Source organism: Ursus americanus, chromosome 15, assembly GCF_024610735.1.
Source record: "Ursus americanus isolate L20-20 chromosome 15, mUrsAme1.1.p, whole genome shotgun sequence".
In the NCBI taxonomy this organism is placed as follows: Eukaryota; Metazoa; Chordata; class Mammalia; order Carnivora; family Ursidae; genus Ursus; species Ursus americanus.
In genome coordinates, this window is record NC_142141.1 from 3,232,293 (window position 1) to 3,259,910 (window position 27,618).

General features: G+C 52.6%; 2 protein-coding genes across 2 annotated transcripts in view; one reads left to right on the forward strand and one right to left on the reverse strand.

Annotated features, from left to right (window-relative positions):
- THOC3 (THO complex subunit 3) overlaps window positions 1–8,322 on the forward strand; it is a 94,837-nt gene extending 86,515 nt beyond the window's left edge. The window contains exons 6-7 of the mRNA XM_045803180.2: window positions 6,212–6,319; window positions 7,160–8,322. Of these exons, the coding sequence (XP_045659136.1) occupies window positions 6,212–6,319; window positions 7,160–7,179 (128 nt within the window). The 3' untranslated portion in view covers window positions 7,180–8,322. The remainder of the gene's footprint in view (window positions 1–6,211; window positions 6,320–7,159) is intronic.
- The window catches only part of CPLX2 (complexin 2), an 83,086-nt gene that overhangs the window by 15,041 nt on the left and 40,427 nt on the right, over window positions 1–27,618 (reverse strand). The window lies entirely within an intron of this gene.

A 27,618-nucleotide genomic window follows, 5' to 3' on the forward strand; every position in this document is an offset into this window, starting at 1 on the left:
TTCACACAAACCTCTTTCCAAGGTGGGGAAGTCAATCCCCTGGGAGATACAGTGAGTCTTTGGCATAGCCAGAATTCCAGCCCAGGCCTGCCTGACGTTGAGCTCTGGGGTCCTTTCACCCCCCTGGGCTGCTTCTCTTCTGACACATCCCACAGCCTATGGAAATGTAACTTTTGCTCTGCAGATTTTTTTTTTTACATTGACATTTATCATCTTCCCTGTTCTCCAGTTTCTCACTTAAAAAAAAAAAAAAAAAAAGAACCTGCCTTGAATTCATACCCAGATTGGGGTCCTCATGTCATGTGGGTTGTCAGCATCTCCTTCATCTCCTGCATCTCTAATCCAGCCCGCTGTGAGTCCCCCCTCCCCCAGCCAGCCTCAGGTCCTTGCTGAGCCTGCTCTGTAGACAGCTTCTAAGAGTCACCTGGTAAAATATGGATGTGGCTCTGCTAAAGGTGTCTTACCCTGGCTCATGCTGAGTCTCCACTTCTATTTATAAGCCCTGTGGTCTGGGGCAGGGGGCCAGATTTGAACAGATTTTTAAAATTATACATACATGCCTTGAATATTCACTAGGAAACCAATCAAGAGAGCTAATGTCAGTACTTTGTGTGAGGATCGAGGAACAGTGTGTGAAGAATGACAACTGTCACAGCCCCTGAATGCGGTGATCAGTGAGAATGGCGTTTGTCCAAAGGTCAGCCCCTGCCTTCCCTGCAGTTGCCTCGGTGCAGAGGGCACTCTGGACGCAATGCGGGATGTGAGGAAGAGCTTGCTGGCTGGGCTGGCCTCAGCTGGGAGTTGAGCTGGTGGGTGCAGGGAGGCATCTGAAAGCTCCAGTCGCTGATTCCACAACCTGCCATTCTAACTCGAGCCTGGAGGGGCAGAGTTGGTCCTAGTTTGAGGGGGTGGCCCGTGTGCCAGAGGCAGAAACAGAACTGTGGGGGTGATGCACAGGGAAGGGCTCCAGGCCACCTTGCTCATCTGATGAGCACCTCCCTTCTTGCCACTGATAATGGCTAGGGTGCCATGGTCTGGATGTGAGGCCAGGGGCCCAGTCTGTCTCCTTCAGTGTGGAGTGGCAATGTGAAGGTAAATCCATTGGTGTGCAGTGGTGCCTATGTGCATGTGCCCGCCAGTGTGGGGCCATGCGAGCGGCAGGGAAGCATCCATGTGGAGGGACACAGGTGCCAGTAGCGCAGGTGGAGGTCTGTTGCCGCATGATTCACAGCATGTGGTGGTGTCTCCCTCCTGTTGTGGAGGGTCTCCGGTGTGAGTGTATCACCAGGTGTAAAGTCAAGTGAGCTGTTGTTACAGTGGAATATGTTAATGGCCTTGTGGGATGGGATTGGATGTAAGGCAAAGTTACCACCTGCAGCTAGGCAGGTTATGCAGGGTACAAGCACAGAGGGTGCCATTTACTGTGGCAGCTGCAAAGGCTTGGGACATGTCACCAATTCTGTGTAATGGTCTAAGTGTCATTGTCAATGAGAGATGACACCGCGGATAGGGTGTTACCATCAGTATGAAATGCAGCCATCATCGGTGGCAAGGGGGCAGGTGTAAGTGTGTCACAGTGGACTGGCACATGTGTCACTGTCATTGTAGGGACAGAAGGAATGTGTATGTGCAGCCAGGAGTGTGTCATCACCACTGTGCAGTCATAAATGTGTCACTGAGTGTGATTGATTCCTCCTTTTCCATTTTTTTCCCCACCAGAGAGGCCCTGGGCAATCCAAACTGCTAGCTCCTGCTCCACCTGGGAAGCTGTATAAACCTTTGGACTCTCCGTTATCCACTTTGTTTCGCAGAAAGAGGGTTCCTGGCTCCCCATCTGAACCCTGACTCATTGGTGTTGCACAGAGTGTGTCTGTGTGTGTGGGAATCCCCCTGAGAAGCCCCTCTCTATCCCAGAGCCCTGCCCCCAACTCAGAGCCCCTCCCCAGCCCATCGTCCTCCTACCAGCTCCTCAGAAGTCCTCTGCCAGCCTTCATCCCATCCCCACCCTCCCAGATCCAGGCACTCATTAGCATGTCAAAGCAGTCCTCTTTCAGCCCACACGGCGTACCCTGGGATATCCCCACACAGTTAGCTCACTCTCATCTTGAGCTTTCCTGAAACCTTACATTTTCATGTCTGCCACACCAGTCTGTAGTTCCCCTACCATCCGGCATAGGGAGGATGTTTTGGTGATAAATCCTTCCTCCCTTGCCTGGTTGTTTCTCAAGCTCTCTGCTGGGACTTCTGCCTCCCCTCCTCCAATCTAAGCCCTTCCAACTCTCCAGGATGTGGTTGGACCACCCTTTCCATCAGGAGTTCTTCCTGATAACCCTAGATGCTCGTGTCAACCCAGAGCCAGACAGGGAACCCCGCCAGCCTCCTTATCTGAGTCCTAGCCCTGGACCAGCTCAGGCACTAGGTGGAGCATCCGAGTTCCCTCCATGTCCTCAGGAGGACCCCCTTCCAGAATGTCCCTCCATGCTTGTGACACTTGGTCCCCTTTCCCCTCCCCCATGTGAAGCCCAGGCTCAGAAAGATAGTTTCTACATCTTAGAATCTTCTTCTTAGGCACATGGAAACAGAATAACAGGGTTCCAGCATACAGGAATCATAAGCAAAGGCCTTTTTAGGATAACATTTAGAATCACAGAATCTAGAAGGACAGGTTCTCTAAACACTATGTGCAAGAGTGGCCCACTCTTCCTCAGAGCCTCCAGGGTGGGAGACTTGTTAAAAAAGATTTTGGGACCTCTTCCCATGTGGACTGAACCAAAATCTCTGCAATGGGATCCCAGGAATTTGCATCAGTATCAAGCCCCCCACTGGTTTGGAGATGCCAGCTAGTTGAAAAACCCTTACCTCGGGCCACTAAAATCTGAGACTCATGTGATTCTGGGCTGTGGTCTTATAGAAAAAAACTACTGAATCATGAAATCATAGAATATTTTAGGATTCACAGAAGCTTAGATTCAACTAATTACACACATTCACTCACAACTCTAGGATCTTAAATTCCATGAATCTTAACGCTTAGAATTAGGGAGTTGGAAGTGACCCTGGAGTGCGATTTTGTTCCTGTTCTAGGAGGAACTTTTCTTTTCAGCCTCATCACTCCTTTTGGAATGGAAGGCTTTTTCCCCTGTCCCTTGCAGGGCTGCCTCCACGGTGTCGCCTACATTTGTGAAGATAAATGTTCTTTCCATCTTGGTGCAAAGGCAGCTGGCAGAACCCCTGCATTATGGAGCGAGTGAGTTGGAAATGACTTCTGCTTTCCATTTAGGACCAGCACACCCTGGCCCACAAAACAGATCTTGCTCTTCGATAAAATGAATGTGAGGGGACATTATTGCTGTTTCATATTTGAGGAACGTGGACAAGACAACAGAGGTTAATAAGCTTATGGAGCTTCTGGTCAAGGAAATGAAAGAGAGAGAGAACACTGAGGGATAGCAGAATGCTGTTTTGGAGACTGATGGGCGTGTGTGTGTGTGTGTGTGTGTGTGTGTGTGTGTGTGTGTGTATTTGGAGGGGAGTGGAGTGAAGGGAGGAGATGAAACATGCATAAGAAATCAGCAATGAAAGGGTAACTTTCTGGTCATCTAACCCAGTGTTCCTAACTTACAAGTGGGGAAACAGGGGCCCAGAAAAGGGAGGGGCCTTTTTTTAAATGCCACAGCTGGTTCAGGAAACTCCTAACTCAGGTAAGTATTCCTTCTTAGTCACAACTCAGCATTTAGCTCCACACTTCTTAAAACATGTGCGGCATGCCAAGCATTGTTGTAGGGATGTTACGATGTCAGCCTTCTCAGCTGTGCGACAGTCCTGCCGGGCAGGTATTTTTCAGTCATTCATCAGACATGTGTGGAGGGCCTGTGCCACGCCAGGCACTCTCCTAGGCGGACAAAGATGTCTAGGAAGTTTCAGAGTTTCTCTTCGGCTACAGTGAGAGATGCGTATACTCCATAGAGGGATAGCGCACGGACCGGTTCACGCACTCAAGATCCTTTGAGAGTGGAGCCTCCGATGTGAAGCGCTCAGAAGCAGGCGGGGGAGACATGGCTGCAAACAGTTGACGATAATACTACATGCTAAGTGCTGTCTTAGTGAAGAGGCAGCTCTGGGGTGCAGAATGAAATACACACAGCCTGCAAGCCAGATGGGACTGGAAGCCCAAAGCAGGGAAAGGACAAGGTGGCTGCCTCCCGGGTGGCCAAGTCATCTCGGGCTCCAGCCACATAGCGATGGGGTTCAAGCTCAGCAGCCTTCTGCCTTGCCCCCATGCCCCAAGCCAGATGGTATGATTTTTCTTTGAGACTCAGTTTCCTCCTCAGTGAAAGTGGTGGGATGACCCCGTTCTCCCATGGTGATTGTGAAGGTCACATAATGACACTGATTAGGAAACAGTAGCCAAGCCTCAGCAAGCATCGACTGTGTTTCCCTCCAACACCTGAGCAAGGTGGGGGTTTCCTCGACGTTTGGGGCAGTGGGACCATTCAATAAAACCTCCCTTTTCTGATCTTGGTCAGAGAACTCTGCCTCACGATTTCCTTGAGTTTAAGTTGAAATGAGAAAGAACAGAATTTGAAGCTTAGAGGAAAATAGGGGAGATGTTTCTTCTACCTCTTCACCCCTTCTCTGGGGTTCTTCCCCTCCTGTGCGGCACACAAGGGACCGGGATATGGTGTTCCCAAATGGGAACCTCCTGAAGGAAGTCCAGAGGGGGCTTAGACTTCAGGCCTAAGAACGGGAGGAATTTTCCACCCACAAATCTAACAACGGCTGTTCTGTGCCACTCAACCTCCAGTTGTTTCTTTCTGGCAGGAAAACAAAATAAAACCAAACCACCTTTTATTTGCCAAACAAACAAAGGGTTGGAGAGGTCTTGGGCAGATGAAGCCAGGGAAAAGTGGAAAGGGCTTAAAAGAAAGAAATTTTCATTCACCAAGCCTCTCACCGCAGTAGGTGATTCATAATCTTTATCTGATTTAATCCCCACACCAGAGCCTCCATTACCTTAAATGTCATCACCTCCACTTCATATTCATATCGAGATATTCAGACTCAGAGAGGCTAAGCACTTTGTTCAGGGTAACACAGCCGAGAAGTAGTGGCATCAGCATTTGAGCTTGGTATGTCTCTGCAGCTGGACACGTTTCCAGAGGGAGATTAAATGGGTTTCTGGAAGATGAGCCTGGGTCTGCAGCTTCCGGGCAACTGGTCCCAGAGTTTGGATGACCCTGCTAGGACACCTATCTGGGGACCTTAGCACAGGCTGGTCCTTAATGGCACTGAGTGTTCCAGGTCTGAAGGTGATCAAAAGTGATGGGGGCTGTATAGCTCAGGACCCTGAAATTATGCTCTGTGGATTTATATAAGAAATCTCCTTCTGTGGCAGCCCTTTGCTCACTTCTGCTCAGGTTGGCGCAGTCTAGCTCTTAATACTGGCCATGTAACCACTGCTCCTGCCCCTGCTCCAGCCTTCAGACTGACTTTCTGATTGGCTTCCAGATCTGGAGGAGAGCCATAGCTGTCTAAAACATGGGTCTGACCCTGTTATTCCCATTCTTAAAACACATGATGGTCACAGCTTATTTTGCCACCTAGCACCCACTCCTCCCTCATGTGGCACCAGCTTTGGAAGAGCCAAGGTGTGTATTTCATTTGAACCCATGGGCGGATCACATGACCTGGACTGAGCCAATCAGCACAGATGGTCTCCCTGATCCCCCAAATCAGTTTAGCAATAGGCGCAGGACCAAAGTCAGATCAGTCAGGGCCAGAGGGACTCAATTCTGGGACTTTGCTTGAGCTAAGGGAAATGGACTGTCCTTTGAGGTCCACTGTAATGTGAACTGAGGTTCTCAGGAGCCACCATATGGAGCCTCAGAATGGGGACCAGCTTAGAGCCAGCAGAGTCCAGAAAAGGAGAGCAGGGAACCTGAGCCTGGTGACATAGTTTACACCTCGGATCAAGCTGTGCCTGCCGCTCTCCTAGGTCTTGTCATTTTTATTAGCCAATAACTACCGCTTCCTCTTTGTTCTTGTTAAAGCTACTTTGTTTTTTTCTTTACATGCAACCAAAAAGATCTTAACTCTTTTTGATGCAAAAATCTTTTGATGTCTTCCCGTTGCCTTCAGGAGAAAGTTCAAATCCTTTAAGTTGGCTTTTAAGGTCCTCCATGATCCGACCCAGACCTCTCTCTGTCTCCAGCCACCTGTGTTCCACGTTGCTCCTGGACATGCTGTCACCTGGTGTTTCTGAGCGTTTGCCCACGCTGCTTGCTCCTGGAGGAATGGCCTTGTCTGCTCTGTTCACTTGGTAAGCCTCTGTGTTGACCGTCTTGGCTCAGCTAAAACATTAAGAAATCCCTCCTGGGATGCAGGATTGAAACAGAGGTTTCCTGTGTGCTCCCACGTGGACCTTTACCTTGTAGCCCCAACGGAACTCAGCTTGACACTTAAGGTTGGTTTCCTTGTCTTACTTCCTCCCTAGATTATGAACTCTTTGAGGATGGAGACTCCTTGAGGACGAGGGGTGCATTCACTCAGCAGATATGTAGTGAGCACCTACTACATGCCAGAGACCCCTCTAGGTGCTGGGGATACAACAGTGAAAAAATACACAAATTTCCCTCTCTTGTCTGGCAGGGGGAGCAGACGCTGATTGAGGAAACCGCACGGGGTCTGGGTCATTTCAGAGAGTGGTAGGCCTGTGACATAATAAGACAAGGGGATGCCTGCTTCCTGTCTCTGGGCCTGGAGCCTCGAGGAGGGCCAGGCTCAAAGCAGGCCGTCAGAAAGTGACCATTTAATGAATGCATAAGGAACATCCCTGGATACCCCTGGTGCCCCTCAGCCTTTCTTTATGACTCTACCAGTAACTCCGGACTCTATCAGAACCTCTTTGATAGTCATTTATTCCCCTTTTGCAGCCTACACCCCCTGTTGGGGTATAGTTATATAAATGACATTTTTTTAATGTGTACAACACTCACCTTTCCTGACGGGAGTTGAACAAGAGCCACGTTCTCTCGGACTTCACGGTGCGGCTCCAGTCCTGCGGGCCCAGCATCGGGCAGCATGCTCCTCTGCCCGACTTTGATCAAAGCTCCCACCGGCCCTCATCGTTCCAGTCCTCACTCATCTGTCTCCTCCACAGGCCTGTTGCCAGTCCTTTGATCATCCCTGTGACTCTCTTCTGGGCTTTATCTGGCTCCATTAAGACGATGAAGCTTCCTCTTGCTTGTGTCACTCCCATGCTCAAAAGCTCTCGATGACTCACCATTGCCTACGGCAACAAGTCCAGAGCCTCGAGGGCTCCCCTGGATCTGACTTCTGCCTCCTCGGCAGCCTGTTTACCACGACTGCTCTCCCATGTAGCGCTCTTTGCTACAGAGCACTCAGCACCTCTGATGTTCATTTCATTCCTCTATTAATGTGCACATCCTTGGTTGTCTCCTCACACTGGATCGTAAGCTGTTTGAGGGCAAGGATCGTGTCTTGCTCATCCCCGAGTCACCAACATCACACCCAAAGTCTTCTCTATTGTGAACGCTCCACAGATCTCACCAGAGGTGAAATTTGTGCTTGGCATGGCCCTACTTGCTTGCGCTTGAAATGGCTTGTCCTGCCCATCAGTCTTGAGGTCCCCTTCTCAGGGGCAGACTCAGTCCCCTTATTGGGCTGTAGACCACATAGTAATTCTGGCATCCTTGTTTAAATCTTGTACTTGTCCCCCCCCCCCCTTTTTTGCATTCTTAGTCCATACACTTAGCCCCATGATTTTCTTCTGTGCTTTGGCCTCATCACTGTGGCATTTTGTCATTGGGGTGTTTTTGGTTTAATTTGCTGTGTTGACATACATTTTTGGCCCATTTGCTATCTCTTTGAAGTCCTTGTCCTCCCCTACTCTTAGGCTTTATGGTCTGGGTGGAGCTAACTCCATGGCCCACTTCCATGGATGAGCGTTAGACTTATAACAGCCGATTAGAACAGTATTAGCTGTGGCCACAGTGCTTGACTCAGGGATGGCAATGACACATCTAAGCCAATGAGAGCCAGCCCTGGGATTTTAGCTAGGACCAGTGGGAAAGACACTTTCTATTTCTACGGGATTTGCAGAGCTGGCAGAATGTGGGCCTGAGCAGCTGGGCTGTGTTGCCATCACCCAGGGACAGCCTGCCAGAGGGTGACGCCAACACAGACAAGCGGAGCCAAGGGGAGGGGGGGGGAGACCGATTTCTGATGACAGCGTGTGAGTGCCCAGTTCCTGATGTGCCTTTAAGCATCATCTGCTCCTGTGCTTTTCCATTGCGTGATCAATAAAGGTTGCCTTTCTACTTAAGTTGTTTTGAATGAGGTTTCTGTCTCTGCCGCCACCTAGGAGAAACCTGCTAGAGTCTGTAACGTTGGAGCTGTGTGTCCCTTCCTACAGAAAACTTCTGAACAAGCAGGACCTGACTCTGGAAGGACCCTGCATTTAATATTCTCATGTTCCAAGAAGGAGCTGATCACCCTGGTCCCGGTTCTCTGTCTCAAAGCCTCGTCCTCACTTGGACAGCATAGTCCCATGGTGCTGCTGATTTAAGGGGGAGAAGGGGCTCACACTGTGGGTCCCTACTCGAAGCTTTGCCAAAGCTCAAATTTCATATCCACAGATCCCAGTTCATGTATCCATAGCCCCTCAAAAATGCACGCTTTTTTTCTTTTTTTTTTTTTTGCCAGCAGTTCTGCAGTTTCACCCTTGAGTGGCATCAGCGTTCTTGGGCGGGTGCCATCCGTTCCTGGCAATTTGTCTGCATCTTGTTTGTCAATTGGAGTTGGAACATTTGCCCGCCAGAGCAGTGACTTTGGCGCCCCTACTTCCAAAAGACAGTTTGGGAACAGGAACTGCCCTGAGGTCCTCCTCAGTCGCGGCGGAGGCTGAGGCTCTCAGATGTTCCGGATATCTTTTTTTCATCTCGGAGCAGTCTCCCAGAGCTGCGATCACCAAGCCTCTCACTGGTCCTTTATCTGACCTGCTTTCCATTGGGTGGAGTTGAAAGACCTCTGATCCTAGGCCCTGCAGTCCATCTCAAGGTGACTTTCGGGGTGTCTTTGGACCGCATCAATTCAAGGCTCCACGGCTGCAGGCAGGCTTTCTGATTCTGAGTCATCAGTTTTTAAACATTTCCCAAAAGATTCCTCTCTCTTTGCAATGGCCTCTCCTTAACTCGTTGTTTTGTTTCTCACTGTTATGGTCAGACTCTGCTGGGCTGAGGTTGGAGGGAGGAGGTTCTGTGCTCTCTTGGGATGCCACCATCTCCACATGGAGATTCTAGGATCACTGTGGTAGGAAGAGACAGCTGGAGTGTCACGGAGTTCCCCGCCACCCCAGCTGGGAGGTGATCTTGCAGGCTCGCTTCTGTTTGACCCCTCCAGATCCATTCCCCCTACCGTGTCTGTGCCCCGGAGGCTGGCCTGTACGGACCAGTCAACAGGTTCCCTTTGTCCTCTGGTTGGCTTCTGGTTGAGTTCTATCAGTGGGAGGTCCTGGCAGGATTTGGAGGCAGGAGGACAAGATCAGAGTGTTCCTCGGCCGAAGGCCACTGCTCCTGGCAGCGGTCCTTCCTACACATGTCCCCTCTGCAGGCTTGGCAACCACTCCCTCCTTGTCCTACAGGCTTAGAGGTGGTAATGGGTCTGCACTGGTGCTGGCCCTGGGGAACTGTACTATCCTTTGTGAACTCTGCCTGTTCTGCCCACCCCTTCATGAAGCTCTGCTCAAATGGCCCACGTGGAATGTTCCATGTTTCCTGCCAGGATTCTCACCAATATTGACACTTCTGCTCACCATTCATTGGCCAGATCTAGTGCCTTGATCCAGCTGATTGCAAGGGGCTAGGCAGGTGTGGAGCAGCTTGTGCTCAGGGAGCAAGTTAAGACAGGTGTGGGTGTGCCCTGGCCATCTCCAGCACAGGCAGACATCTCCCAGTCATCGGCATGGTGTGCTCTGGGGGCCCGCTGCGTTCTTTCCAAATGAGTTCCCACACCTCCTGTGGCACCGTGCTCTTCAAAGCTCCTCTCTCGGGGCATGGCAGAATGCAAGGAGCTCTTGCACTGACTTGGCTGGATTTTTACTGTGTGACTTTGGGCAAGCCAGCCTCCCTCTCTGGGCCTACGTTTCCTCATTTGCAAAAGGATATTGCACTTCCGTGGCAGGCACCCCACAGGGCTTAGATAGTGCATACACAGGCCCTGGCACATGGGAGGCTTGCAGGAAATGGCAGCTAGAATTAACCATCACAGCCATGCCTTGGACAGAACAGAATCTATACACTCATTTAACACAGTTCCCTGAGCACCTGCTCTGGGCTGGGCATGTCTCGGTGCTGGAAGACAGAGTGAACAAGACAGAGGAGGTTCCTGCCTTGCGTGGTGTTTCTGGTGGGAATGGACAGGCGATGAACAAATAAATAGAAAGATAATTCAGAGAGTGGTGAGTGCTCTGAAGAAATAAAACTGAGTGATGTGAGAAAGAAAGATGGAGCAGGTGTCTGGGAAAACCTCCTGGAGATGACGTTTGAGCTTGACATGAAAGAGTGGAAGAGGCCTGTGTGAAGATCTGGGGCAGAAGGTTGGGCCTCAAGGAGGCTCCCCCAAGCTGGGTGAGAACTTGGCCCGTTCCTGGGACAGAATGGAGCCCACGGTGGGGGAGTGTGGGTAATGAGGGGGAGAGTGGTAGTGGTAGGACCCGAGAACAGAGAGGTGGGCTGTTCAGGTTCTGTGGGTCCTTGTCAGACAGGGGGAGGGGACTGGATGTTACCAAACTGGAATGGGGACCATCCATTGTGAGGTTTTAAGAAGCAGCTGCAACCTGCAGCGAGTCAGTGTCTGGTTGAATTCTCCTATCTCCAGTCCAAAGCCCTCTTCCTCTAACCTCATTTGCCTAGACAATTTTCCCTTTTTTTCTTTTTTCTTTTCCCTTCTCTTTTCTCTTTTCTTTTTCTTTCTTTCTTTCTTCTTTCTTTCTTTCTTTCTTTCTTTCTTTCTTTCTCTCTCTCTCTCTCTCTCTCTCTCTCTCTCTCTCTCTCCCTCTCTCTCTCTCTCTCTCCCTCCCTCCCTCCCTCCCTCCCTCCCTCCCTCCCTCCCTCCCTTCCTTCCTTCCTTCCTTCCTTCCTTCCTTCCTTCCTTCCTTCCTTCCTTTCAAGTAGGCTCCACACTGGAGCCCAACATGGGGCCTGAACTCACCACCCTGTGATCATGACCTGAGCTGAGATCAAGAGTTGGGCACTTAACTGACTGAGCCCCCCAGGCACCCCAACAATTGCTTTAACAAATTGCCATTTTTGGAGAACTAAGAGCCTCTGTCAAAGACCCAAGCAGGTCCCTCCCTCAATTCTAAGGAAGCTGGGGCCCCACCGCCCCAGGGGTCCCATGTTGACCCACCTGAGGGAGACTACAGCCGCTCCCTCCCACCCTGAGAACCTGTTGTGCTCCAGATGCCACGGGCCCTGCGCATGCGCAGCCACTCCCTCCCACCCTGAGAACCTGTTGTGCTCCAGATGCCACGGGCCCTGCGCATGCGCTATCTTCTTTCCTGGGCTCCATCTCCCCGGAGGCTGGTGTTATCATCCTGGTTCTGTAGATGAGGAAACTGAGGACCCAGCATCTCCCACTCCCTGCTCACCTCAGGACGTGGCTCCCTCCTCCCGCAGCAGCCCACACGGCACCCTGTAAATAACTGCATGTTCCCAACACCTCTCCTCCTTCTCCTTGGAAACCTGCTTTCTCTTTGGACTCGGGCTGCAGGGCTGTGAGATTCCCTGCTTGGCTCAGTGTGGAGCCTGGCGGCAACGTGCATCTGAAGGCCTTGGGCAGGCGGGCGCCTTTGTTCACTAGCTGGGTGACCTTAGGTAGGTCACTTCACCTCTCTGAGCCTCAGTTTCCTCACCGGAAGTGCGGAGGGGATAGTAGCTCACTTCTGTGATGGAAATTAGATGAGGACTTCTACACAGGTGCCTGGCTGAGTGTGGAACATACTTCAGTGCCTAATGAAAAAGTTTCTTTTCTTCTTTCTCTCATTCTCCTTTTCCTCTTTTCCTTCCCTAATCCGTTCTGCCTCCTAGATGTTTTGGGGGTCCATATACTCGGATGCCTGCAGAATCAGGCAGGTGACAGAGAGAGGTCGCTGCTGGACTCCTTGGTTAGGGCATGGGAAGAAGCCAGCTTCTGAAGCAGGCCCGCACAGAGCCTGTAACCTGGGGGAGGCCGTTCCCGGGGAGGATGTGGCTTGAGTTGTCCAGGGATCTCTGATGCCTCCTCCTAAAGGTTTCCCCAGATTGCAGGACCCACTTACTTAGATATCCTGCTGAACCAGACTTTCATATTTACATTTCATCTCACCAAGTAGAAGGGAGAGATCAAATGTGGCCTTTTCCTGGCTTTTGGTAGATCTTCTGGAAGGAATGAGAAGGAACTTTACCTGTGGGGAGGGGTGAATCAACATGGCCCCTGATGTCCAGAGCCTGTGGAATGATGATAATAACAGGAGCTCACTTCACCGAGCTACTTTGTGCTATGTGCTCTGTATATACTACCTTGTTTAAGCTGCCCAACAACCTTATGAGATGAGGGATTAGTATTATGCCCATTTCACAGATGAGGAAGGAGGCAGAGAAAGGACAAGGTATCTTGCCAAGGTCATACAGCTAGAAGGTGCCATTGAGGATTTGCATCCAGGCTGTCTGGCCCTGGGGTCTTCACTTGCCTCTCTGCTCTTCAGGGATCAGGAGGTCAGAATGGGAGATGCGGCTCACTCCTTGGCTGGGAGTGTGGTGAGGAGACCCTAAGTGGTCATTCAGCACTCTCAGTGTGTCCCTGACTGCTGTGGTGTGGTCACCCTGTGTCTCTGCGTACTTGCTATGGTGGACATAGGCTGTCTTAGTTTGCCCTATGGTCTCTCTTCTGTATGGCAGCTTAATATTCCTTTGGCGATCCACCCTTCCCTGTTTCTCTGGCCATGTGGTTTGGATGGAGTCCTCCAATCCTCTTTCATTTGAGCTGTAGGAACTGGTGCATAACCCAGGCCTAGGATGAAGGTATTGTATGGACATGTGACTTGAGACAGTCCAGTAAGACTCAGTCATGGAAATTGTTCTGGAGATGTTAGAAAAATTCTTCTCCTGTTGGAGTTATTGAACTAAGAAAGTGTGAGCATGGAGCTGCAAGGTCACGGTGTGAAAGGAGCCTGTGTAACGGGGAAGCCAAGCCAGAGAGAAACAGAACTGACAGAAAGAGACTGAGCCTTGAAAATATTGCATGACTCCTGGATCAAGCTCTTCCTGAAATCCAGAATCTGCCCTTGAATTTTTTAGTTACACTAACTTTTACAACCCCTTTTTACCCTTCAGGCACTTTGATTGCTTTTTCTATCACCTCTATCAACCCTAAAATAGGGTTGGCCGGCATCGTGTGAAAGATTCCACGTATGTTACTACGTTTAATCCAGTGAGGTAGTTGATATGGTGCCCATTAGGCAGATGAGGGAACTGAGGTTAAGAGAGACTTATGTTGGTTAAGGTGTCGCAGCTAGTACATGACAGAGCTAGGATTAGACCGCAGGCATTTTGACTCTAGACTGCAGCTTGATCACTCCGCTGCATGGTAGGAGGCTGGTTTTACCACCCCCCGCCCCCCGAGTACCTCTTGTAATGTCTCCTCTCCAGGTCACATCCAGCTGCTCTCCTCCCTGCTTCTGCTCTCATCCCCTTTAATCTCCTCTTCCTCGGAAGCCTTCCCTGGCTACACCCTCAGACTAAGCTTCCTGGTAGACATTTTTATGGCACAAGGTACTTTTCTTCTTAGCTCGACTGAACTTCAATAATGATTTGTTCTGGGTTTATCTCTTCCGCTGGGTGGGAGTCCCACAGGGGCAAAGATGATGTCTGTTTGCCCATTGGTGCAGCGTCGAAGCCTGGCACAGTGCCTGGACCGTGGTGGGCACCTGGTAAATGTTTGCTGAATAAATGAAGTGTGCAGTTTCCTCACTCCCACTGCGGCCCTGGATCATTGTACACCTGTTCGACTGCACTGTTGTGTCATTCTGACACTGCAGAATTCGCTTGTGCTCGGCTGTGTTGTAGGGTACCTGTGATCTTGGATGCTTCCTTATCTTCGTGGAAATATGGAAAGATGGTTTTCCCGACTAGGCAGTGAGTTCCTTGGAGGCTGGGGCACGGCCTCCAGCCCTCATCCCTTGAGAGTAGTTAATACTAACAACAGTGATACAAGGAATATTACTAATTAGGAGCACTTACCATCTGCCAGGCATGGCCCTGAGGGCTTTACGTGCATTACCTTATTGAATCTTTATCTCAACTGTGCGCAAATGTACTGTTATGACCCCGTTATACTTATGGGCAAACTAAGGCTCAGAGAGGTTATGTGGCTTCTTTTGCTTCAAAAAGGGGTCTGCCTCATGCAATCAAAAGAGAACTTGTTTCTCCAGTGACTTAGATGGGGGACTGCCAGGCTGGGTTGGAATGCAGCAAGAATAGCATAAAGGCTGAAGCTAAAAGTTGGCCCAGCTGGTGGAGGCCTGGCTGTGCTTTGCTGAAAGGAAGAGAATCTTCGTTGTGAGGGTCCAAGGAGGGACAAGCAGTCAGGAGAGAGGGGAACCCTCAGAGTGAGGGAGCAAGGGTGGGGGGAGGGGAGAGCGCAGGGGTATTGGAGAAAGGGCACCAGGCATGAAGCTGGGGAGTCTGGGCTCCTACCCTGGCTTTAGCACTTCCTGGCTGTGCGACCTGTGGCCGGCACTGCACCTCTCTGAGCCCACCGTGGTACTGAGGCGAGGCTTGACACAGCACCTGGCGACTGTCTGGCCAGTGCCTGACAGAGAGTAACAGGTACCGTGTATGTGGTGGAGGCCACGCGCCGAGGCCGCTGCCGTGCTTCCACCCGAGGGAGAGGGCCCTTGCTGATGCTGTTCTGCAGAGGAGGAGACTGGAGAGCGCAGGGCAACCATTTGCTTAGGGTCACTCAGCACGTGCAAGGCCGCTGGATCTGAGCTCTGGCCATGTGGTTCCAGAACTTCCGCCTTATCATTCTAGTCTTCTCAAGGTTTGAACTTGGATCTCAGAGAAGGGGCTGGGGGAGGCAGTTGCTCACTTCGTACTCTTGCCTCTTGCAGGTCTCTGTACTCATGGTTTTACCTTCGAGGGACAGTTCCCCTTTGCCCTAGCGTATCTTAGGGGGCAGTGGACAGACATTTGTCAGCAAGCCTGTGGTGGCCCTTGCTGGCAGCGGGGCGCAGCCTGTCCGGCAGGAGACGACACGAGGGGTGTCGGCACCAGGTTTCACCGTGGTGGTGCGGTGCGGGGCTGGTGCCAGGCCTGGCCAAGAGGGCAGGAGCCCGCAGGTGCCTGCTTCGTGCACCAAAGTTGCTCCTCTGCCGTTTTTGCCACATCTACACACCACCTCTGCTATTTACTTAACATTGCCCTCTAATTTCACTCACTTGCAAAATAAAACCCTTCATTGCGTTTACTTAAAAAGGAAACCTCATCTTGCCGCTTCGCACCGGAAAACCAGTGTCACTTGCTAGAACGGAGGGTGACAATGCCCATAAACGTGGTGGAAAGGAGACGCGGCTGATGTGCAGCTCAGTGCCCTGGGGGCCTGGCTCCCGCCCTGAGTCCGAGGCTAGCCCTCCGGCTGTTGAAAGGGAGGAGGCTAATATTAGAGAGGGGGGAAGGGCGCCCTGGCACCAGCCTGAGACTTCCTCATGGGTACCCCTGAAGCGCTGTACAAGGACTGGGAAAGAGGGCTACGTTTGTCAGTGTTGGACTTGCCATTGAAAGTGGCACCTGTCAAACCACCTCCGGTCAGTCGCTGAGGTACTGGGGCTTCTGTGCTGTGGAAGATGCCGGCAGACCCCTGGCCTGCCCACCCTGCTCTCTCCGGGGCCAGCCTCACTTCCCCTCCCACCTGAGCTCTTCTTGGCCTCAGCTGCACCAGCAGCACCTTTGTCTCTCTGATCCTTAGTTTCCCCATCTAGAAAACAGGGATAATGAGTCCTCTTGCCAGGGCTGTTTGGAAGATTAGAATGAGATGCTATGTGTCAAGGGGACTTTGCATGGTGTCTGGTACAGGGAGCAGGGACTCGGGCAGCGAGCCTTCCTGCCCTTTGATCCTGATCTGCTCAAATTTAGAAATTCTGCTCGCAGCCACATTCACCTCAGTTCCTCTCTTGCAGGCTCTTTCTTTTCACCTAGGGAGTCTGAAGACAGCCTTGGACTCAAATCTTCTCTCCTCCATCCCCTCCAGGGTCAGATCACATCTCTGAGCCTCAGTTTTCTCATCTTTAAAATGGGAACAATAGCAGCCACCTCCCCAAGTTCCCGTAGGGACAAGGAAATACTTTGTCATCGCTAAGGTTTTGTACACGTGTAAGGACTTATTTTTATGATTTGCAATCCGCTGGGATGGGAGGGTTATCGGAGTGTTCCTTGGGGTGGACCGCCTATGCCCTCAGGCGAAATTATCTGAGTTTGAGTCCACAAGAAAGGCTTCCCGAGTTCGCAACAGGCTGCGTGCTGATGTCTCTGTCGTTGAGGGGAATGTCGTGGGCTCCAGCTGAGGCAGCTTCTGTTTTTAGCTGGAATCATCGTGGCTCAGCCCCCCTGTGGAAAAAAGGGACGTGGTGCAGAAATAGCCCGTCCCAGGGGCTGCCCAAGAGAAGGGCTTATTTTGACTCAGGATGCTGCAGAAGCTGTGGCAGCCTTGTCAAAATACATCTGCTTCTTCCTGAGCGGCCCACGGATCCTGAGACTCTCGCCAGGACCAGAGGACGGCTGCCAGATGTGCACATCTGGAGCCCGGCCCCTGGGAGCTGAGGACAGCCCTGGGTTGGATTCCAACAATAAGCACCTTCCAAGCACTAGAGGGCGAAAGAAGAGATGTCTTATGTCAGTGGCCAGAAGGAGCCCAGCTTGGTCTCCAGGCTTATTCATCTGTGTGGTCCCCATGGCTGGCACAGGGCCTGGCAGGGTCTGGCAAGTGGAAGGGGGAGTGTCTGCAGCCCTTCCTCTATGGAACTTGCAAAGGAGCCTGCAGTGGGGCTTCTTATACCCATTTCACAGGTGGGAAAGCTGAGGTTCAGTCCACGAAGTGACTTTTGGTGATGAGATGTTATCCCAGCCACCTGTTCCTCTTCTCCGAGCCTTCCTCTGCATCTTTGAGCTGCTGTGGCCTCTGCCTAGGATGTTCTTCCTCCCTCTTATAATTATTCCCAACCCCGGACACATGTCTCTTCCTCTGGGCAGAGTCGGTCCCTGCCTTATCGGGACTTTGTGCAGGCTTCATCATGGCCCTGATTTGCCTGCCCAGTAACTTGGCACAGCTGCTGGTCAGAGAGGGCAGAATCATCTCTTGGTGCAGGGTCAAGTGCAGGCCTGCCCGGCGTGAACCCGATGAATGTTTCCTGAAGGAGTGAGTGACGTTAGAGCGTTTCATGGAGGGGCTCCCCAGCTCAAACCACAGGGACTGATACAGCGCTCAGTCAGGGAAGAGAGGAAATAGGACCTCTTTCAGGCACCCTAACTGAAGGGAGAGCCAGAAAACAGGCTCATTTCTCTGGAGTGGTATAGCCGCCTGCTCCCAGGCTTCTTTCGTACAAGGTGCCCTGAAGTCGACTCATTCATCTCCCACCAGAGCTGTCGCAGGTGGGCTCTGCCGTCGACCTGGTTCCTCGAGTCCAAAGCCCTGGTCAGTGTGGATGTCCAGGTCCAAGTTCAGACTACTTGCTCTGAGCCATCTCCTGCCTCCCTCCCCACTGCCTGTGGGTTCCTCGGGCCTTACCAGCTCCTCCCTGCATCACTGGCCAGGCCTCCTCATTGTGTCTCCCCACCTCCACCTGGCGCCCTGGGCCCCACTCCATTCACATGCCTCGTATGGGGCTGACTCAGATTCTTTGTGAGCTCAGCTCTGACCACGCGGCTCTGACCCTGCTCGAAACGGTCGACCACTACCCCTTTCTCTGCTGGCATTGTTCAAAGCAGACTGTGTAGCTATAACGGGGGCTCTGTGAAGAGGGGGCCCTTGGTCAGGTGCGTGGGGATTGCTGGGCTAAATGAAGTCAAATGGATTTTTCTCTTCAGGGATTTTCGGGGCCTTTAATGTGCTATTGTGGATGATGATTCTCAGAGAGGTGACACAGCGTGCGGCGTTTCTAGAACTTATCTGATCAGGGAACCTTTCACTGTGGAGCATCAAGGGAAGGGGTGTTCTGAAGAATGCACTTTGGGAAATGCTGGCATGTTAGCCTGAGCCTACCTTTCCAATGGCTGGTCTGGCCAGTCCACTAACATCCAGGAAGTTCCAGCCAAAAAGAACTTCCGGATGTTCCCTGTGCCTGCTGTGGCTTTCCTGCCTCTGTCTGCCGCCCACTCATCCTCCTGCCAGACTCACTCTTTCCCTCCATCCAAAGCCGCCTTTCCTTCCAGGCCCAGCCCAAATGTAACCCTTCCTCAAGCCTTAAGTGATGGTCGCATGGGGGACCTCTTGCCTTCCTCTTGCCCTTTGGTTCCCAGTCTGGCCAATGTTAGGTCATTCTGAATGTGACATTATTATACAGAAATCTTTGGATCCACTCTAGTTTGCTTTAAAAAAAAAAGTCATTTGCAAACCTGAATATCTTCATTGGCATCAGTGCAAGTCCCTCCCTCATGAGGCATCTTAGCACTGACATATCCTGATGCAGTGATTGTAGCCTGCTGCATGGACTGCATTCCCCAAGGAACCCCCAATCAGTGGCAAATGGACAGCACCCAAAGCTAAAATAGATGAACATCCTCAGTCACATGTTTGTTGCCCCCAAAGGGACAATTGCATTCATGTCACAGGAGGGGACTAATGTTTACTGGGCGCCCGCTAGGTGCAGAGTGCTACATTTGATGCTTTATTCCTCTCAAGTCCCCTGACGGCCAGAGCCCTGCCAGGTGGGAGCCCCCGGGAGGAGCTGGCATTTTGGAGGGCTTGAGGGACCGGCTCGAACTCACACAGCTAGAAAGCGGTAGCACCAAGACGGGAACTCAGCTGAGTGCAGTGCCAAGCCCGCCTCTCCTGTTGGACCCCAGTCAGGACTCAGGTCAGAGGAATTCTCCCCTGGGAGTCTTCCTCACCTCTGCGCAGGGCTGCCCATGCGGGGCATTCCCCCCACCCAGCAAGGCACTCCCACGCTGGGGCAGAGCCTCCGTTGTGAGTTATCCCCATCAGGTTGGGAGCCCCTCAAGGTCAAGTCTTGTTTGTCTTTGCACCTCCAATACCTAGCATGGAGTTTGGCGGCATGAGGTGAGGCATAAATGTTTCTTGGTGTGAGGAGGATTCTAGGTCTTCGTGGGAGCAGCTCTAGGAAGATATGGACTGAGATCCAGTGCTTTGAAACCCACCGTCATGCATTCCTATGGAGTCAATCCTTCTCTCTTTCTCTTCTCGTTCAAGGATGAATGGCCTTTTAGATGACTAAGCATCATTTTGAGCCACAAACAACCAACAGGAGGTGGCTGGTGACAATGGACGGGTCAGCACTATCCAAACAAGCAAACTGACTAACTGTTGAAATGTGTACGTCATTACAGCCACACAGCAATACGAGTTGGCGTTCAAACACACACCAACACAGTCTCCCTGCGGTATGCAGAGGAATCCTGAAAAAATGCAAAGTAGATCATGTCACACCCCTGTTCAAAACCCCCCATTAGCTTAGAATAAAACCACCACACTTAGAATGAAATCCAAAGTCATTTCCTGGGTCTCTAAGGCTCCATATGAGCTGAGCCCTCTTTTCCCTTTGCCCTCCTTTCTCCCCTTCCTTGCTCCACTCCAGCCACAAGGACTCTTTGTCCTTCTCAAGCTGCCAACCTTCTTCCTGCCTCAGGACCTTTGCACTTGCTGTTGCCTCCATCTAGAACACTTTCCCCCCACATCCTTACTTGGCTGGTGCCTTCTTGGTGTTCACTTGTGAGCTTGAATGTCCCCTCCTCGAAGAGACTGTCCCTCTTTTATCTAAATTCTTTTTAAATGAGGATGTCACCGCCTATCTCATTACTGTGTTTAATGGCCTTTATAAGACTTGCACTGTCTGAAATTATTTTATTTGTTTAAATATATTTGCTTATGTGTTTATTGCTTGTCTGCCTCTCCCAACTAGAATAAAATCTCCATGAGGAGAAGAACCTCATCTGCCCCGTTTACTGCTGTGTCCTGCTGCTGTAACACCCACTGTGGCACAAAGAGGACAGTCAGGAGACTTGCTCTCTGAGTAGGAAGACAAGGGGGTGCTTTAGAGTGCAGACTCGGGCTGATGGCCGGGGTTCAGATCCCAGCCCTTCCACTTATTGGTGGATGCCATCCCCCCTTTACGGATGAGGAAACTGAGGCACCAGGAGGTTTACTCACCTGTCCAAGGTCACCCAAGGGCACATAAAGCACTCACAAACCCTACGTCCTCAACACAGTGGACAAGGGTCTTGTGACCGCCTCCAAGCCGCCTGCCAGCCCTTTCCTTTAGGCATACTGAACCACCTGCAGTTTCCTGGTAGTAGCTTGTTATTTCTTGTCTCTGCTTGTGCGCCTGCCCCTCCCTTTGCCTAGAGCACCGTGACTTCCTCTTGTCACCTGGCTAACTCTTACATCGCCGGCAAGACTCAGCTCGGCACCACTTGGTTCATGCGTTTCCCGACCCCAGCAGCTGTGTCGGCCCCGTTGGTAGCTATCTGTCCGCCCTGTCATTGTCTCGTCCTTGCCTGCCTTCGTACCTGGCTGAGCACCCCCCACCCCTCGGTCTCCTGCATCTGGCTTTGTTTGCCCACATCACATGCAGTGCTTACTGCCCTGCAGCCTGTGGGCTGTTTGACGACAGGGCCGTGTCTGCATGTCCAGGGCCTGGCAAAAAGCAAGCATGGAAGAGGATCTGTTGAAGGAAGGGGAAGCGATGATCAACCCTGCGAGGTAGCCGCCAGGTGGGGACTAGAGTGCTGGTGCTAGTACCAGTGGCCAGAAAGCCCTCCACCAGTGAGACGCCTTGAGCCTCGCAGGGCAACCGCAGGGACCAGGGGCCAGGTGGGGCCAGTGGCATCCTCTCCTCCATGGTGGTTGCCTGTGGCCTTCTTTTCCCTCTGCCGTCTCGTGGGGCCTGGTGAAGCTGGGGTGGACTCCTTTGTGACTGGTACCAAGTACCGGGCCCTGTCTGTGTCTGGGAAGTTCTGCAGCCGCAGAACTCCTCCTCTCAGGCCCCTCACGGGGTAGAGGACTCAGGCTAAGTAAGGCTGAGTCCTTCTCTGATCTTGCCCTGGACCAGGTGGGGCAGAGGGTGCCCATCTGAGGCTCAGACAGGGTTCCTGGGGACAGCCTGTTTCTTCCCGGAGTATCTCTGACTCCGAGTGGAGGGGCATTGGACTTGGCATCCCTGCAGATCTGGTTCAAGTCCCAGCTTCCTGTTCTCGCTGCCACTCCGAGCTGGACAGGTGTGACAAAATGGGACATGCAAGAAAGCACTTTCTAACAGCAAAGGTGCTACGCAGCTCGGGGAGGAAGCAAGTTTGCGTTGCTCTGGAGAGTGCTGATGGCCCTGGGGTCGTGGATGCCATGGATGCTGTGTGGGTGGGGTGGGATGGCCCTCCCAATGCAGCTCCTGCTTCTCAGATTGCCTCAGATGCTGGAGGGCTGGGAGAGGGGGCCTCATTTGCAAGTGTTTTCCAGGCATAAATGCTGCCCACACTTCTCCACACAGCTCCTCCCAGCCAACCTGTACTGCATTGCCAGAAGAATCTTCCTAAAATACTCCTCACATCATATCACTCCCCTGCTCAGAAACTTCCTGCAGTGACCTCACATTGCCTGGAATGAGCCTGGCTCCTTTGCAGGCACCCCAAGCCCGCCCCAGCCCCACATCTGTCTGTTTACGTGCTCAGGGTCCAGTCTGGAGCGTCCCTTTTGTCTCGTCAGCACCAGCACCTCACTGAGTCATCTCAGTGTCACCCAAAGATAAGAAGTATGCTTTGCGTGTTATGTATGATGAAGATGGGGCTCGGAGAGGTTGACCGACTTGCCCAAGGTCACCCAGGTGGGGTCTAACCACACCCAGAGACCCCTGAACTTTGGGGGCCCTGAGCTCAGCTAGGCCTGCAAGGGTGGAGCTCACCTTGCCGCTCTGAGGACCCCCGGCAGCCCTGCAGGGATTCAGCACAGAAGCAAACCTTTCAGAGGGAGAAGGCAGAAGGCCCAACCTACAAGCATCGAGGGGGACCCGAGGCAGTGAAGGCTCTTAGAGCAGCTGGTGAAGGGGAATGTGGGTCCACAAACCCCAGCTGCACCACCCACGTGTTGTGAGGGCAGGCCTCTGGCCCCCTGCGTCCCCGAGGGTAGCTGTCAGCTTGTGTGAGAATAAAACATGGTGGTATATAGCAGGTGTTTAATAAATGCCTAGCATCTGAAAAGTCATTTTCTTTCTCTTCAGCTATCATTAAATCCACCCTGCTTTCCTTTTGCAGATGAGGGAGCTGCACCCCAGAGGGGGAGTGCTGTGCCCAAGGTCACACAGCTGGAGGGAGGTGGACAGGCCTGGGGCCTGTGTCTCCAGCTTCCACATCCTGCCCTTGGGGTCTTCACCCCGCTGCAGGCCCGCTGACCACGTGTGCCCTCGAGCTCCTAGGAACTAACAGGCGTGGCCAACTGGTGTGTTGTGCTTATCCTGAAGACTCATGGGTTGGGATTCTGGTGGCCCTGTGCCTACCCCCAAGGAGGACTGGCCAGGTACCAGTGCAGGTGTGTGTGTGTGTGTGTGTGTGTGTGTGTGTGTGCATGGTCAGTAGTGAATGGCTGCAAGTCGAGCCTCAGTATGAGGAAAGGAGAGAGCCATGAGGGCCACGTGGCAGGAGTGATTGTCTCAGGTCTGGCCCCCTGATTTCAGGAGGGGGAGGGGTGGGTGAGGAGACAGGCTATCCTACCAGTCAGACTGCTGAGCATGAGCTCACAAGTGACTCCCTTCTCCTGATGCCAGGACCACCGTCCTGGTTCCCTCACAGTACTCTAGAAGGCCGAAGGCCTGGGTGGAATTCGTGGCTCTGCTATCTAACATGACCTTGGGCATCTCACCCGTCCATTCATTCCACAAATATCCCCCAGGCTCTTACTCTGTGCCAAGCAGTGTGCCAGGCCCTAGGGACCAGTGTTAATGAGATCCCTGTCCTTAGGAGGCTTACAGTCTAGAACAGGCTACAGATAATACTTAAGCAAATAAAAGACAAAATAATTTCAGGTGTCAGTAAACATGCTGAAGAAAATAACACAGGGTGAGGTATTCAGGGGAGGATATGTGGGGAGGGGTTACTCTAGAGGGAGCAGCCCTCATGGGGACGTAGAGTTTGCATGATGGTACAATCTGCCAAGGAGAGGGAGAGGCAGATGCAAAGGCCCTGGGGTAGGAATGAGCTTGGTGCATTGGAGCAGTAGAGAGAAGGCCTGTGTGGCTGGAGCTGGGGGAGCAGGGGGAGAGCTGGGGAAATGAGCTGGGAGAGGCTAGCAGGGGCCAGGTCACCCAAGGTCTTGAGGTTCCCAGAGAGGACTGTGGTTTTTAGTTTAAGAATAATGGATCTCTGTAGAATTATAGGCAGCAGAAGAACAAGTTTGATTGCCTTTTAAGAAGACCCCTCCGGCTACTGTTACGAAGGTCAGATTAGGGGAGAGGGCTGAAAGTGGGGGATGGGCTAGAAGGCTGTAGCTGCTCCCCACAAGAGGTGATGGTGTGGACCAGACAGTCCACACCTCTTGGAGCTTAAGCTCTGTATTCTGGAAAAGGGGTCCGCCGTGGACTCTCACACAGGATGGTTGTGAGGATCAAGTGAGAAAACCTACAGGAGCATGGGCTGCTGTCTGTGGAACTGCAGACACGCTGTCAGGGGCGCTGGGAAGGCGTCCTGCAGGTGCTGTTTGGGTCTGCCTGGGGCATCCCTATCTATGAGCTAATCTTCATCAGGGGATGCCCTAGGCAGAGTAGTGGCTGGAAGCCCACCAACACGAATCTCTGGGGTTCTGTTCCTTCCTTCCCTCCTAGGGGGTCCTGACTGAAACATGCTTTCCTAAAGTACAATCCAGCCCCCAAACAGAGGCTCACCTTCCCAGCCCCTGCAGGTGACAAACATCCCATTCAGTCCCCTTTAAATGTCCTGTGTAATCTGGTCCCTTCTTCCCTCTGCAAAGGCACTTTTCTACTTCCCCCTTCTTTTTAATTCGTTCGTGTTCTTTCAGCTCTGAGGGATTTTGTTCTGTTCCTCGGAGGATGACAAGTTCATTCCTGTGTCAGGGCCTTTGCATTTGCTATGCCTGGGCTGTTCTTTTTCTTTACCTGGCTGGTGGCTTCGTGAGAAACCTGCAAACTGCTCCCTAGACAGCTTTGCATATAACCCCACACCTTCTTTTAGCAAGACTCATTAACCTTGTCCTGTAGATGAGCAAACCAAGGTCAAGAGAGATGCTGAGTGTGCCTGAGGTCAGGAGGCTGGTGAGGGTTGCTTCTAGGGTGGGCACCCAGGTCCTCTGGCCTCAAATCTATGCCACACAGGGAAGGCCTCAGAGTAAAACAGACGCAGTAGAACGGGGACCCCTGTGCAGGGAATGGTGAGGGGAGACCTCAGAGGTGGAAGAGGTCTCAGAGGGCAGGGAGATCCCCACAGCTCTGCGCTCCCAGAAAACCCTCCTCATTGCTGGTCTGCCCTAATGAGAGGAGCAGTATGCCTGATTTTGAAGGGTCACAGTTTAGCTCCCATAGAGTGTGACCCTGGGCCCCAAAGAACCAGCCACCTGCTCCTTCGTCATCCCCTTGCTAGTGAGGAATAATCCTCTCCCCTGAAGCCTTCCTTAGCCCTTTAGGTGACAGATTAGGCAGGGATTGGGGCGTTCCGTTGCTCAGGAGCCCCCCCTACAGGGGTAAACCTGAGTGCCTTCATTACGAAATGTGAGCTGGAAGGAGGCGGTAAGCGTGTGTGTGTATGTGTGTGTATGTATCTGCATGTGTGGACGTGCACCGCCCTGCGTATGTGTGTGCAATACACACACGTGTGTGTGTGATGGTGTGTGCATGTGTGGGTGTGCATGAGTCAGTGTGTGCATATGTGTGACATTATGCAATAAGCACACGTGTGTTTGTGTATGTGAGGGGGGGAACACGACGTGTGCTCCCAGGGGCTACTGTTTCACTGTTTACCTCTCAGGGCTTTCTGGCTGCTGCTTTGAGCCCCGTGTGTTGAGGAAGCGCAGGCCATCACAGTGATGCCTCTGAGCTGGGTGTGTTCCCCCAAGGCTCCCAGGGAGGCAGAGATGGGGGTGTGCGCCGGGGCCAGCTTGCTGTAGTCTGACCAACTGACCCTGCCTGGCTGATTCAGGCTGCCCGCTGGACACTGGGTGGCCGATGATATCTGCCCAGCTGGCTGACCCTCCCTGTCACTGGCCGGCTGACCCCGTGAGGATGGGTGACTCATCTCTCAGCAACCCGTTCTCTGGAAAGCCTGTCTAAATCCCAGCTCAGCCTGTGGGGTGTTAGCTGTTTGAAGCCATGACTCCTGATTCCCTGGATACAGTGAGAAGGATCTTTAGGCCTTCAGACTCACTGATTCCCAAGAGCCTCTGGCCCTCATCTCTGGAGCCTCTGGTCTTACTTTCTCAGTCCCTCCATGAAATGGTTGTCCCGGGGTGGATGCGTAGTGCAAGCTGAAGAAGGGCAGGGCTAGCAGATGGTTAGGCTCTGGAAGGGCTGCTTCAACACCTGGACACGCAAGCCTGTGGCCACTACGGAACCATCTGGCATTGCAGGAGGGCAAGCAGGGTCCCTGAGGCCAGGGAGGGCCAGAGGAGGAGGGCTGGGGAGCTGGGGAGCACTGACCCCATGGCCATCCCTCCCCAGGGCACTGAGAGTCTGAAGAGATGTCCTGGGGGGGGTACAGTGTGGCTTTTGGTGAACTGGGGGAGGAAGCACAGTCAGGTCGTGGGGGGCCGTTTGATGCCGTGGCTGAGAGAGGGGAACATGGGGAAAGAACATGGAGCTTGGAGTGGGCCTTGACTCCGATCTCTGTGACCTTGAGCAGGTCACGCCCCTTCTCTGAGCTCCCTTCCTTGTAAGATGAGATAGTACTAACTTCTTGGCTGTGTTGTTGGGAGCAGTGATTCATCAGACAGGGACGTGTATGTGAAGCGTCTGGCACATAGTGGGTGTTCAGTAAGCGTCAACATTGGGAGTGGCTGAGGAAGTGATTACAAAGGGCGCTAAGAGACCGCTGTTCTTGATGGAAGTGTGGCCTCGTGGCCCCATCCTGCAAGGCCAGCTCCAGCCCCCCATGCTCGGGCAGGCTGCTTTGCCACTTCTTGCTCTGGGCTCCCACAGTGTCCCTGTCCCTCTCTTTCACAGCACTGTCTTCTGGACAATCATTATCTGTCCTATCTCTGTCTTCTCCATAATTCTCAGAGTTTCGGGAGGGGAGGGACCTGGGGAGGAATGCTTTGGCTGATTGAATAGTATCAGTCTGTCCGTCTGCTGCACTGAGCCGTGAGCAGCGGAAGGGCAAGGGCAAGGGCAAGGGAAGGTACTTAACATTTATTCAGCTCTTACTAGATGTTCTCCGGACTATAGCTCAGGTTTCGCAAAACCTCGCGAGGTAGGCGTCATGCCCCCGTTTTGCTGATGAGAAAATTGAGGCTCAGAGAGAAGAGGGACTAGTTCATGCTCACTCACAGCTGGGCAGGAGTCCCACCCAGGCTGTGTTTCTAGTAACTGTTCCATTCTGGTCTGAGGCAAAGAAGGGAGACTGCCGCCCCAGCCCCCAGGCCTGAGCACCAAGGTGCTCCCACGTGTCTGGGAGCCACTTCAGAGGATGCCTTTGCCGTAGAGGTGCCCGTGTGTCCCTACTGGGCGGGACTTGATCCTCTAGAGCCTGCAGGCTGGAGGAGGCTGGCGGGGGGGGGGGGGGCCTGGAATCTAGGGATCAGAAATCGGATTTCTGTCAGCAGCAGAAGCCTGGGCCTCAGGAGCCTGGAGCATAGAGCAGGACCGTAGCTGCTCTCCGTTCAGGTCTTCCCCACCAGTAGGCTTAGCTCGTGGGCTCCTGCTACATCCCCCGTGTGCAGGTGCATGTGTGTAACTGCTCCCTGGGGGGCTCCGTGCGTCACTGTGTGTGTACCCACTTAGGCACGTGTGGAAGCCTACGCGTGCACCTGCTGGGGTTTCACGCAGCGTGCACCTGTGCAGCCATGAGTCCTGGCTGTGCATCTCAGTGTTTGTATCCACATACAAGTTCGCAGTTGGGGGGGGGCTGGGCGTGGCTGTGGGGGGGCTGGGGTGTAAGGTGAGAAGCTGCCAGAGGGGACGAATGGGGACAGGGGCCTCCAGCAGCCACTGAGCCTCACTGTCCCCCTTAAGATCTCTGCTTCTAGAATCATTCATGTAATGAAATTCAATGCTTTCCTTGTCTCTACCTTAAAACATTTCTGGCACAGACTTTGTAGTTAGAGAGTTCTCAGCTCAAATCCTAGCTCCACCATCTGCTGTGCGGGAGGCTGGTGAGTTACCCACTTTCCCGGGCCCTGGGTTCC